The sequence below is a fragment of the Euprymna scolopes genome, chromosome 36 (genome assembly GCF_053919585.1).
Source record: "Euprymna scolopes isolate OS-2025 chromosome 36, ASM5391958v1, whole genome shotgun sequence".
Classification (NCBI taxonomy): domain Eukaryota; kingdom Metazoa; phylum Mollusca; class Cephalopoda; order Sepiida; family Sepiolidae; genus Euprymna; species Euprymna scolopes.
Genome location: NC_136517.1, coordinates 61961291 through 61972853, shown reverse-complemented (window position 1 = coordinate 61972853; position 11563 = coordinate 61961291). Strand labels below are relative to the sequence as shown.

The following is an 11563-nucleotide window of genomic DNA, read 5'->3' as shown; positions in this document are numbered from 1 at the left end:
TGACAAATTCATACTTGATATTAATTGCAAATCATGTTAGGTTGGATGATGTCACCATTATGTATTATGTTTATTTCACAACATAATGTTTTGCTACTTTTTTTAAAATCTGAAACTTCATAAAAGTGGAAATAAAGTCTCAATTCTTCTGCGAAAGATAAGTCTTGTATTTACTACCAGTTTTACATGCTGGATAGATTTTAGAAATTGACCCACAAATTTTTTTTTATATATTTATCTATATCTGGTCAGGTCTTTATTTACTCATCCTACTCTCAAATCCATCGTTATTGTTTTCTTTCGCATCTCCATACTAACTGACCTATGGTTCTACACACAACTCATCTTTCAGTATGATCACACCAAGTCTTCTATTATGCACACATCCCTCTATACTGTTTAGATTTAATCTAATCAACAAATCTAATCTTGCCTTTAAGATTTATTACTAGGGATATGACAACAGCATATTCTTTTCATTGTTTTGACTCTCGAGTGTGTATCCATTGATATCTTATATGCTTTTATATAGAGTGATGTGGTTCTTGATTGATTAACTGTGTCTGTGTCGGATATATAGAGTCAAAACAATGAAAAGAATATGCTGTTGTCATAGCCCTACTTATTACACATCCACCATATTATGCCTCATAATTTCTCTTCATATAATACATCCTAGGTTAGCATTTACAGACATCACACTACATCAAGATACTCTTTTCTTTGTTGACAGCCATAATAACTTTCAGATTTGTCCACTGTTATATTTATTTACGTATCTATTGTCATATTTATATGAATTTCAATTTCTTCTGTATATGATTTCTGAAAATTTTTTTTCATTTCAGACGTTTTACCTAAACCATATAGCCCAGTCCAAATAACTCACCAAAAAAAGCCCGTCTTATCTGGCAAAATGGAGTCTGTGATTTCGCGATTTAACAAACCCGAGGAAGAAGTTAAACCCTCTCAGAAGTTGACCCGGAATGATATGCTGGCAATGAATCGAAAAGCCACCCCTTTGCAACAGAAGCCTGAAATAAGCCCCACCTCTTCACAGCGGATGTCACCTATCTCAAGAGAACCTCCAAGCAAAACAGAGTTGCATTCATTAAATGCTGTTCCCAGGGCCAAACGCAGAGATCCAAAGGAATGGATTGTTTCGGATCATAGTAACGAATTGGAAAGAAAGCCAATGAACAAATCGAAAGGTTTTCGCCCACTCATATCAAGGGAACAAGAGATCCAGTCAAGCTCGCAAGTTCACTGGGTTGTCGAGGAGGCAGAAAGGCGAAGGTATGCTGAAATGCGAAACCCCCAAAACAAGCCCTCATCACATGATGACTATACTAAACCGGTTAACTATCCAATCCAGCCTGCTGATGGCTCCAACATGTGGCGAGATACATCTACGGCTCCCCAGAAAGGTCTTGCCCAGCCACTACCAAAAAATCCTGCCTATGAACATCCCTCAAAGAGTTCGCCAAACAGTTCAGTTCGCCATTCTGCATCCCTCGAAACCTTAAACCAAGCCAACCAGAGATCGTCATATGCATCCTATAGTAGTTCTGCGAGTCCTCATAGTTTAGGCTCCCCGTCAAACATAAGGACTCCTGATAGTTATACAGACAGTAACACAGTTTCAGAGGGTTATGAAAGCTTATCGGCTGCCGATAGTGTGAGTCCCAGGAGCTCTGGTTCTCTGTCAAACCAGACCATCGATTCTAATTCGAGAATTTCTCACCAAAGGGATGACTCCACCTCATCAAAACATTCTGGAAAATCAGGTGTGAGTAGCAGCAGTGACTTGAACGAGCAAGTTGCAGTTTGTGGCACTGAAAAATGTTCGTACTGTTCACAAGAACTTGGTGAGTATTCTAGGGTCTGTTTTTATTTTAGGGAGGGGAGGGTCTTTGTTTAAAGCATTTTTTTTTTTTTGCTTATCTTTTCTTTTCTAGAAACTGTTTTTCCCCAAGCATCAAGGAAAAACTTCAAATGCTAAATTTTGTGAAAGACGCCTAAATATAAAAAAGAAAATCCCAAATTAACCCCTTTCTGCTTACCATATATTTATTTCAACTCATCAGCTATAGGTTAAATAGTATTAATGTATGTGATGATATTCCCTTTTGTGGATTATTCCTATTTTTTATTCTTTCCTTTATTTTGACTATTAATAAACAAAGAAAAGAGAGATGGAATAGAAAGTTAGGGAACACATAGAATAAGAGCACGGGTGGTGAAATAACTTGTTGTAAAAAAGGATGGAAGTTAAGAGATGGATCACTTGATGAATTGATGGCAAATTATTATTAATTATAACAATTAAATGGAAGATTTAAAAGAAAATTTTTAAACATAACTCAATCCCAAAACTGAGAAATATTTGAACGTGGACTTTATTAAAATATCTAGGGAAAAAAAAAACCTTAGGGAAATATTGACTCATGATATTCGGTTCAGTGCATATTTTTACATGCTAGTATGTGTTGGAAAACTTCAAGAAACCACATTACAAACTAACCTTGATTTTATCTTTCTTTCAAATCCATTCTTATCATTTCTGCCTCATGTTGTCTCTCTGTGAACTCAACTTGCTACCACAAATGCTTTCTTCTAACCAAAGAACTCTTACATCCTTTCGATGTGACCATACCAACAAAGTCTTCTGTCCTGCACACGTTTCTTTATACCTTTCAGATTTAATCTTTTACTGGGGTCATCAAAACTAAGACATCCATCATTCTTACATCATTTCTCTCCGTGCAACACCTGCCTAACCCTAACCCTAACCCTAACCTAACCCTAACCTAACCCTAACCCTAACCTGACCCTAACCTAACCCTAACCTAACCCTAACCCTAACCTAACCCTAACCTAACCTAACCCTAACCTAACCCAACCTAACCTGACCCTAACCCAACCCTAACCTAACCCTAACCCTACCCTAACCTAACCCTAACCTAACCCTAACCATGTTTCACTTCCATACATTATTACACTGTGTACGCTTCCCTTAGTTGACAGTGATAACACTCAGCTGGTTAGTAATGGCAGAATTTCCCTGAACTTACTCCAACCATGTTTAACTCTTGCAATCACGTTAGCACCTGCTCCACCCTGTGCTCCAATGGTATTACAAAGGTAACAAAACTTCTCAATAACTGCATCATCCAGATATACTTTCTCCACACTTGAGTTCCCATCTCTATGATTAACTCGGCTTTAGTTTAATAAATATCTTATGACTTTCTTTACCAAATCAGTTGTCATTGGCTCCATAACCTGCAGATGATTTTTTGCCAGATAAGTTAGTTTTTGTGAAGAATGTTAAATGTTAGATTAAAATCGAAAAATTACTTTTTAATGATGCTGATAGCTTTTTTTAATTTCATGAGTTCTGATTTGATTTTAATTAAGACTAGCAAAAGTACCCGTCATTGGCTGAGTTCAAAAACAGCCTACAGAAAATGGACTCTGATTTATGAAAGTATGATAGGTTATGAAAAGGAAGGGTTGTAAAGAGATAGCTTCGAATTTGGGGGTATCAAAACCAAAGCAAAATATGATGAAAGTAAAAATAAAATAGATAAACCCCATAATTCATTATACTATACCTGTTCACACTGAAACACTTATCACAATATTCTGTGGATCTATATTAATAAAAACCTTGTTAAACTTTGTGACATATTTCCATTCTATGGAGGTCAGGCGTGAACGAACACCCCATAATTTTATTGTACCATATTTCTTCAAACTGAAACATAATTATCAAAGTATACTTACGCAGATAGATATGAAAAGTCTTTATTAAAGTTTGTGCCTATTTCCATTCTATGGAGGCCATGTGCGAATGCAGACCCCACAATTTTATGATATCATCCCTATTTAAGTTAACACATACTTATCAAAGTATTCTTATGTACATCTATATCAAAAACACTTGTAAACGTTTTTTTTTTAAATTTTTTATTTCCATACTTTGTGGACAAGACATGTACGCAGACCACACAATTTTAATGAAGCACAGGATAGTGCACAAGCAAACAAGCAAGAACGACAGAGTTTTAGTATTATATATATATAGATAAGAAAAACAAAAATTTAAAAATAAAATAAAATACACCTCATATTTTTTTGCTTTCAGCTGCATAATCGATATAAATGTGAGTTATAAACCCCCCCACACACACACACTTCCTGCAGAAAGGATCATATGACCAAAATTAAAAAATATATAATACTAGTGTCTGTAGATATAAAAATCATTGTTAATATGTATTTATAAAAATATTATGCCCCTTTAAGAAGTTAATGTTGAACCCTCTTTAGAGAATTAAGAAAAAGTGATCAACCTAAGTGTAATATTCTGACTTTACTTCCTGTCTTGAATACTTTCTGACTGCTTACTGTTTATGCCAGCTGACTTGGCATATATAGGTACTTATTTTCCCTCAATTCTTGTGTTAATTGCTGGTAGCCTGGGGTAGAATGTTAGTCTACAGAATCAAGGTTCGAGTCTCCCAAATGACAGTAATTCACTTCCTACACTGATGATTGTGTAAGCATGAAACAAGTATTTGTAGATATAATTGATATTTATTTGTAAAAATGTAATTATGATTAGAAGGCAACTTCCTATTATCAAATGCTTGTAATTTTTTACTGAAATATAATTATTACAAGAAATGAATAAGATTTTTAAAAAAGTGCGTAGTATGAGGTATTTAGAATTCAGTATGGATGCTAGCATTCGATGCTGGTTTTTCAATATGCCTGAGAATAGCATCAACCGATTTTATTAAGAACTTTTTTAATTTACTTTTTTACTAATGCATCAACACCTATCAAGGTGATGTGAGAACTAAAAAAAAAAAAAAAACAGCAGCTTTACAAATCTTGTTTTTTCTCCCCTTCATTTCTTGTAAGAATTATATTTTGGAAATAAATTTTAAATATAGGGAGTTACTTTCCAATATGTGTGCATACATATACATATATATATATATATATATATATATATATATATATATATATAATCTCAAATTTTAGTCATTCAATAAAATTTAAAAATTTGACGTAAAATGGTTAAATTTCAAATCCAAAAATTTTTATTATTTTATATAAGACAAAGAATACATTTGAAATATCATAACTCCTTATCCTATAGGATTTCGATGTCTACCATTTCTTCAGAGAAGAAAATATTAGAAAATAATTATAATACTTTACACCTTATTTGCTAAAGTCAGTGAGACATGGAAAATCACAAAAGTTTTTTTAAGTATTTAAATATTAGAGAGTAAGGGAAGTTAATGAAAAGGATATAGAAATTCACATCCAAACTGCATAGTAAAATCCAAAGTGAATGTCTTTGATAGCAGTGAGGTAATGTGATCCAATCTGTATTTTGAGTAATCCACATCACAAGGTAATAGTCCGAAGTAGGCATTTTCCTGGAAATTTTCTTTTTGGATGTGAATTTCTATATCCTTTTCATTAACTTCCCTTACTCTTTGATATTTAAATACTTTAAAAAAAAAAAAACTTTTGTAATTTTCCATATCTCACTGACTTTAGCAAATAAGGTGTAAACCATTATAATTATTTGCTAACATTTTCTCCTCTGAAGAGATGGTAGACATTGAAATCCTATAGGATAAGGAGTTATATTTCAAATATATTATTTGTCTTACATAGAATAATAAAAAATCTTTTGATTTGAAATTTAACCATTTCATGTCATAAATTTTTAAATTTTATTGAATGACTAAAATTTGATTTATTTGCTCTATCTTGTATATCGAGCAATCTTTATTTAGTTGGGATAGTCCTTATAGAATATTACTGCCAATAATATTTTGTAAGACCTATAATCGCAGGTTTCCATACCAGTTGATTGTTAGATAATTTTATTCTGAAGTAATATATTTATTAACGAAAATACTTAAACACTTTGATGGATATAACTATTACATAAATTTAAAAATGTGCAAAATACTGTAAAAATGTACAAATGAGTTAAGTCTAAATTTGATTAATTGATGGCAGCCATCTTGAATACATAATGTGATTATTCAGTTCAACCAATAATAATGGATACAATTCTAAATTTATTTTTCTTTCTTTTTTTTCCCCGCTTGATGCAGGATTTGGTGCTGCAATGGTTATTGAATCCCTCAGCCTCTACTACCATGTCAAGTGCTTCCATTGCTGTGTGTGTAATATCCAGCTTGGTAATGGCTGCCAGGGTGCAGATGTCCGTGTCCGGGGCAACAAGCTGCACTGTCATGACTGCTACAGCAACGATGAAGGTATAAAATCCTCGCCACCATGATTTAAAAGCAAAATAGAAAAAAAAAAATCTTTTAATCTCCCTCTCATGAGACTGTGCATTTGTTGTTTTTTTTTCTTTGGTTGCTGCTGCTTTCCATTGTCATATATTATACACACATTCACACGCGCATTTATATATGTTAAAGGTTTTGTAGATTGCTTGAAGCATTGTGCATACTGTGTAAGACATTAAATATTTGAAAACACTGACAATGCGGTATTTGATTGAAGACACTGTCTGATAGGAACTTGTATAAGGCAAAGTTGATAAAATGATAATTTTGAAGAAGAATAATTATCAGTTAAATATTTACCAAACATGTATTAAATCAAAGATGGTATATTTTGTTTCCATATTTTTTATATTTTAAGCTATTGCCACTTACTCTTTTTTATCTGTCTTGTATTAGTTTCTATCAAATAATATCTTTAACTGAATATTGCATTGTCATTGTTTTCAAATATGATATATATATATATATATATATATATATATATATATATGAACCAATTCCGTTGACAACTATAAGCAAAGTTTCTTATGAAAGCTCAAGAAAATCACATTCCAAACTTTTTTATGGAAAATATTGTTGGTGGATTTGTTGAATGATTTTAATCCAGTTTGTAAGTTCATTCTTTGATAATTTGCAAGTTTTCAGCAATTAAATCTGGATATGTTATAGGTATTTTGCATTAGTTTCAATCAACTTTTTTTTGTTTAATAAAATCATGATTTATGTATCATGTAGCATATTGTTTTTCGTTTAAAAGTTAATTTAAAAACGATACCTAACATTAACGGATGTTTTTAATGCAATACTGAATACAGCAGACATTCTTGTTTAAATTTATTGTTTTTCATTTCTTAACATTAAAAATGTTTTCGTTTTTTTTACTCCTGATGTGCATTGTTTTTTTATGTAAAAAAAAAAAAGAATTTTACAAAACAAAATGAAAACAAACAAAAATTGAATAATTGAATCCGTTACGATCAGAATAAAGTTAAATATTGCATAATATTGTGTCAGTTAATGTTAAGTGTTGTTTTTAAATCAATATGTGATATAACAGTACACAAATCATGATTTCATAGGTGTTGCAAGTTCTGACATTCTTCTTCAAGAGTACCATGGGTTGAAGTTTTCTCTCTCTTAGCCAAACTGAGGAATATCTATCATTTTATGAAAAGAAATATTTGAATAATTATCATTTTCCTACAAAAATAATCGTTTGAAAACACTTAAAAAAAATAATAGTGCTAAAGTCATTTAGATGCAGCAAACGTGTATTAATATAGAAATTATATATATCATGGAAAATCTTATTGTTGGTACTTTATATATTTTATATATCATCAAGAAAGATTGAAACAAATAGTTAATTTCTTGCTGATGAATATTGGATTCTTTTAACAGCTACATTTTATTCTTACATAGTATACATCTTTTAAAACCTTGTTAATGCAAACATGTAAAAGACAATACATGCAGCAATCCTTGTCCATTGATTTTAATGAAATAATGAGATTATACAGTTCATAGATATGTCAATAATAAAATCAGGTTTTAATCTTTTAAGATAAGGAATTGTAATTTACATTGAGTTTGACTGTTCTCTCTGCTTTTCTAATATGGAAACCGCATGGATTATGGAATCTAATCCTTTATGTGTTGTAGATTGTTCTCTTTTCCTTTTTTATGGTATGAGATTTTTTATTAAATGTCTATGAACTAAATTTAGACATATGATTTGATCGATAAAGACATATCTAGGCAATTAAAATTGCAACCATGTTAGAGGGCATCAAATTCAAAGTTCAGTTTATCACAGCAGAATAAGAAATTCCATTTGTAGATTAACTGAAGACTCAACTTAAAAGTTCGAGTTCTCATCTATCTGGCTTCATGTTGCTATTTTGCTTACTGAAATGGTTTATTTTGAGTCATTTTTTTGTTTATGTTGATTTACATAAGAGGATTGAGTTTTTTATTTTACATTTTTTGTTATTCATGGATGCTGAACATTCGTTGTGATGATTCATCTGGTCCTTTTCATATTCATGCAACCCGTATGTTTGTGGGCAAGATTAGAGAAAACTTGTCTCTATTCGGTGTTTGTGCGTTATAATTAGACATCAAAGAAATACAGTTTAAGTAAAAACATTATTACGTGTCATGTCGAAATTAGTACAAATTACAAAAAATGAAAAACGATTATAAGAAAAATAACGTTTATTGAATAATAGTTTCAGTGGTTTAGTCTATTCCATATGATAAACTGTTTTCACAGAACTTTTGTTATTAAGAAAATGGCAGATCGATAACGATTTTTAGGGAAAGAAAACTAGTTCTATCAGATCTTCTATTCCATCATTTTTTAGAATTTGTACAAATTTCGACATTACACATAATGTTTCTACTTAAAATGCAATGTGTTAAAAATTTTTAGATATCAAATTATAATGCACAAACATCTTCCATTTTTCAAGATTCACAAATTCAAGAGTGGATGGCTTCTCTCATTCTTGTTCTCATTTTGAATTCACTGTAACAGGTATTCTGTTTAAATTCTAAAGAGCTTGTAGAATAGTCTTAAAAGACAAGAAAAAAGGAACAAAAAATAATATTCCAACATTATCATTGGGGTTTCTCTATTCCTTTGGTCAACATCCACCAACAGGATGGGAGTGGTCTTCCAAAATCTTGATTATCTACAAAATTTAAAAATTACTGGACAGCTCTCCTTTTATATGATCAGCCAATCAGACTAAACCTAAAAAATCTCCATTTTATATGGTCACAACACTTAGCACCCAGATTGATGAAGCCAGTGTCACTTCTATGCAAATTAGCATCATAACTGCTATGCAAATTGTGATAGTGCTATTTATGCTGTGAAAGTCTCTTCTCGAGACATTCAGTTACTCAAGGGGACATAACTCTTGCTGAAAATAGTTCTAATTGCTAGATAATTATATTTTGAGTTTTTTAACACCAGATGCATCTCCCAAATCTATGGTCTTTAGATCTGCTGACTTGTTTCTCCACTGCCTTTTACTTAAGGAATGTTTAAGGATGCAGCATCGAAAAAGATTGTAACAATCACAGCATTAATTTTAGAATTTCAATCTAAATCCAAATAATATTTATATGCAGCATAATCAAGTTCCCATTGGATCACCAAAGTTAAGCAATGTTAAGCCTAGTCAGTACTAAAATGGTGACCATTTGGGAATACCAGGTGCTGTGTGTAGAAGAGCTCTCTGTTTATCTCTGCATTGTTTCCAGTTATCCTGAACCCCTTTTTGTCACTGGAATCAAGCAGAAGAGGTGATTGTACAACCCTTGTTTCACAATTGACTTATCCTGCTAGCACTTTACAAGGCGTTATCCATTGTCTTTCAAGACTAAATGTAAGCCTTCTACTATTCATTCATATTGTTTTTTAGTATTTTTAGCAAAATATAAAACCATTGTAAAAATAAAATTAAAACAAATATTTTTCATGTAATTTGATGAAATGAAAATGGATTTCTGGCAACATTTTTCAGTTTTTAAAATTGCTATTATATGTAGACACATAAGAGTTAAACAGCGTGTATAATATATAGATATACACACACACTCAAGCTACTTTAAAAAAACGTTACATAACTTGGATTTTTTCTTTTGTGGTTGTCTCTCTTTATGATTCTATGTGTGTCGAAGAGCCTCTTGCTTTTTTAATAACATTTCATTACTAGTTTAATTTCTTTTCTGGTCCATTGCTTCTTGCTGTTTTTGGTTGATGCTGATCATATCTATTTATTTGAATGTGGTCTTTTTTATTCTGTTATTTGACATAAGAAGGATCGACATTCACAGGATGCTGACCAGGTTCCCCATATTGACTATTAAGGGAGCCTTTGATGATTATGATGCTCAGCTCATTTTTTTTGGCTTATGGCTTTTAAATTTGATTATTATTTTTTTTTTTATGGTTTTGTTAGTGTATGTAACTACATAAGGTCCAGGCTTATTTTACCTGTGTTTCTATCATAAGGATATTGTTTATCAGTACCATATGCATTTATGCATTTTTTATTAATTTAAGTAATTTAAAATTATATTAAAGATAAAGAATATAATCAAAGCTATTAATGTGTTTACAGCTGTTTCCAGTCAATATTTATTTTTAGTCATACAATACAAAATAAAAATTGTTCAAGGATTGACTCTCTTCAGAACGGTATTCTATATGTACCCAGAAAAAAACACCCCAGTCTTCATTCTGGTGGTCTTCTGAGAACGATTTTGGCATTGAAAACTATCACAAATAAGTATTTTTGTTGTAATACCATATGGTGTCATGGGTGATTAGACTCCTCCCTGCCCCGTCCTTCAAACTCACTATTAACCAACCATAGTTGTTTTGGAGATGGGTGATTCTATAAAAATGCAGATTATGAATTTTATTAAGAATTCCATGGGTGGCATTTTTATAGCATAAGAAGTGTGATGGCAGGTTGTTTTGTATATTGCATCAGCATAAATTCTAATCTATAGTTCAATTTGTATAGACTAGTATTACTGACTGACTTGATCATCTTTAACTTTGGAGAAATTATGGAAACAGACAAATCTGGAAATTATCTAAGTTTCAATTGTGAAGAAGATTAATTTCACTACATTAGTTTTAGAAATCTGAAGCCTATCGTCTGATTTTCATACTGAAACCAGCATTTATGAAAAAGATAGGATTTTAATTGTCCTGATGTATAAATCTTCTTTTAGGATGATAACTTCATTTGTACTTTCATTCTTGTTATTTGCAAAGTTCTTCCTCTTGAAGAAACAAAGAATGATTTTATTTTTTTTATTTCACACACAAGACAACTGAAAAGTATGCAGCCTTTTCCACAACCTTTGACCGAACAACAATAATTAGTTGTTTCAGTGTATCAGCATGTGTGTGTGAATTAGCATGTTGTACTGAAATTCTTATTTTTGCAGAGAGGTTTCAGTATCCTCCCACATACAGCACCTGGTATTCCTAAAGGGCAACCCATTTAATACTGGCCAAAGTCAACATTGTTTAAATTTGGTGATCTAACGAGAATTAGTGTGTCCACATAATTATGCAACATAAGTTAATATATGCCTTCATAAAATCGGAAAAATGTTTTAGAATATTAAGAAAACTAAAAATGTGGTTGGATTTTTTATGATAGATGAAATAACAGTAT

At 31.5% G+C, this 11563-nt stretch overlaps 1 protein-coding gene across 5 annotated transcripts in view; it reads left to right on the top strand.

Moving 5' to 3' along the window:
- Positions 1-11563, top strand: part of LOC145260535 (uncharacterized) — a 452053-nt gene that overhangs the window by 415090 nt on the left and 25400 nt on the right. For all 5 annotated transcript variants that reach the window (XM_080118742.1, XM_080118741.1, XM_080118746.1 and 2 more), the window contains 2 exons: positions 849-1868; positions 6153-6317. In XM_080118742.1, the coding sequence (XP_079974868.1) occupies positions 849-1868; positions 6153-6317 (1185 nt within the window). The remainder of the gene's footprint in view (positions 1-848; positions 1869-6152; positions 6318-11563) is intronic.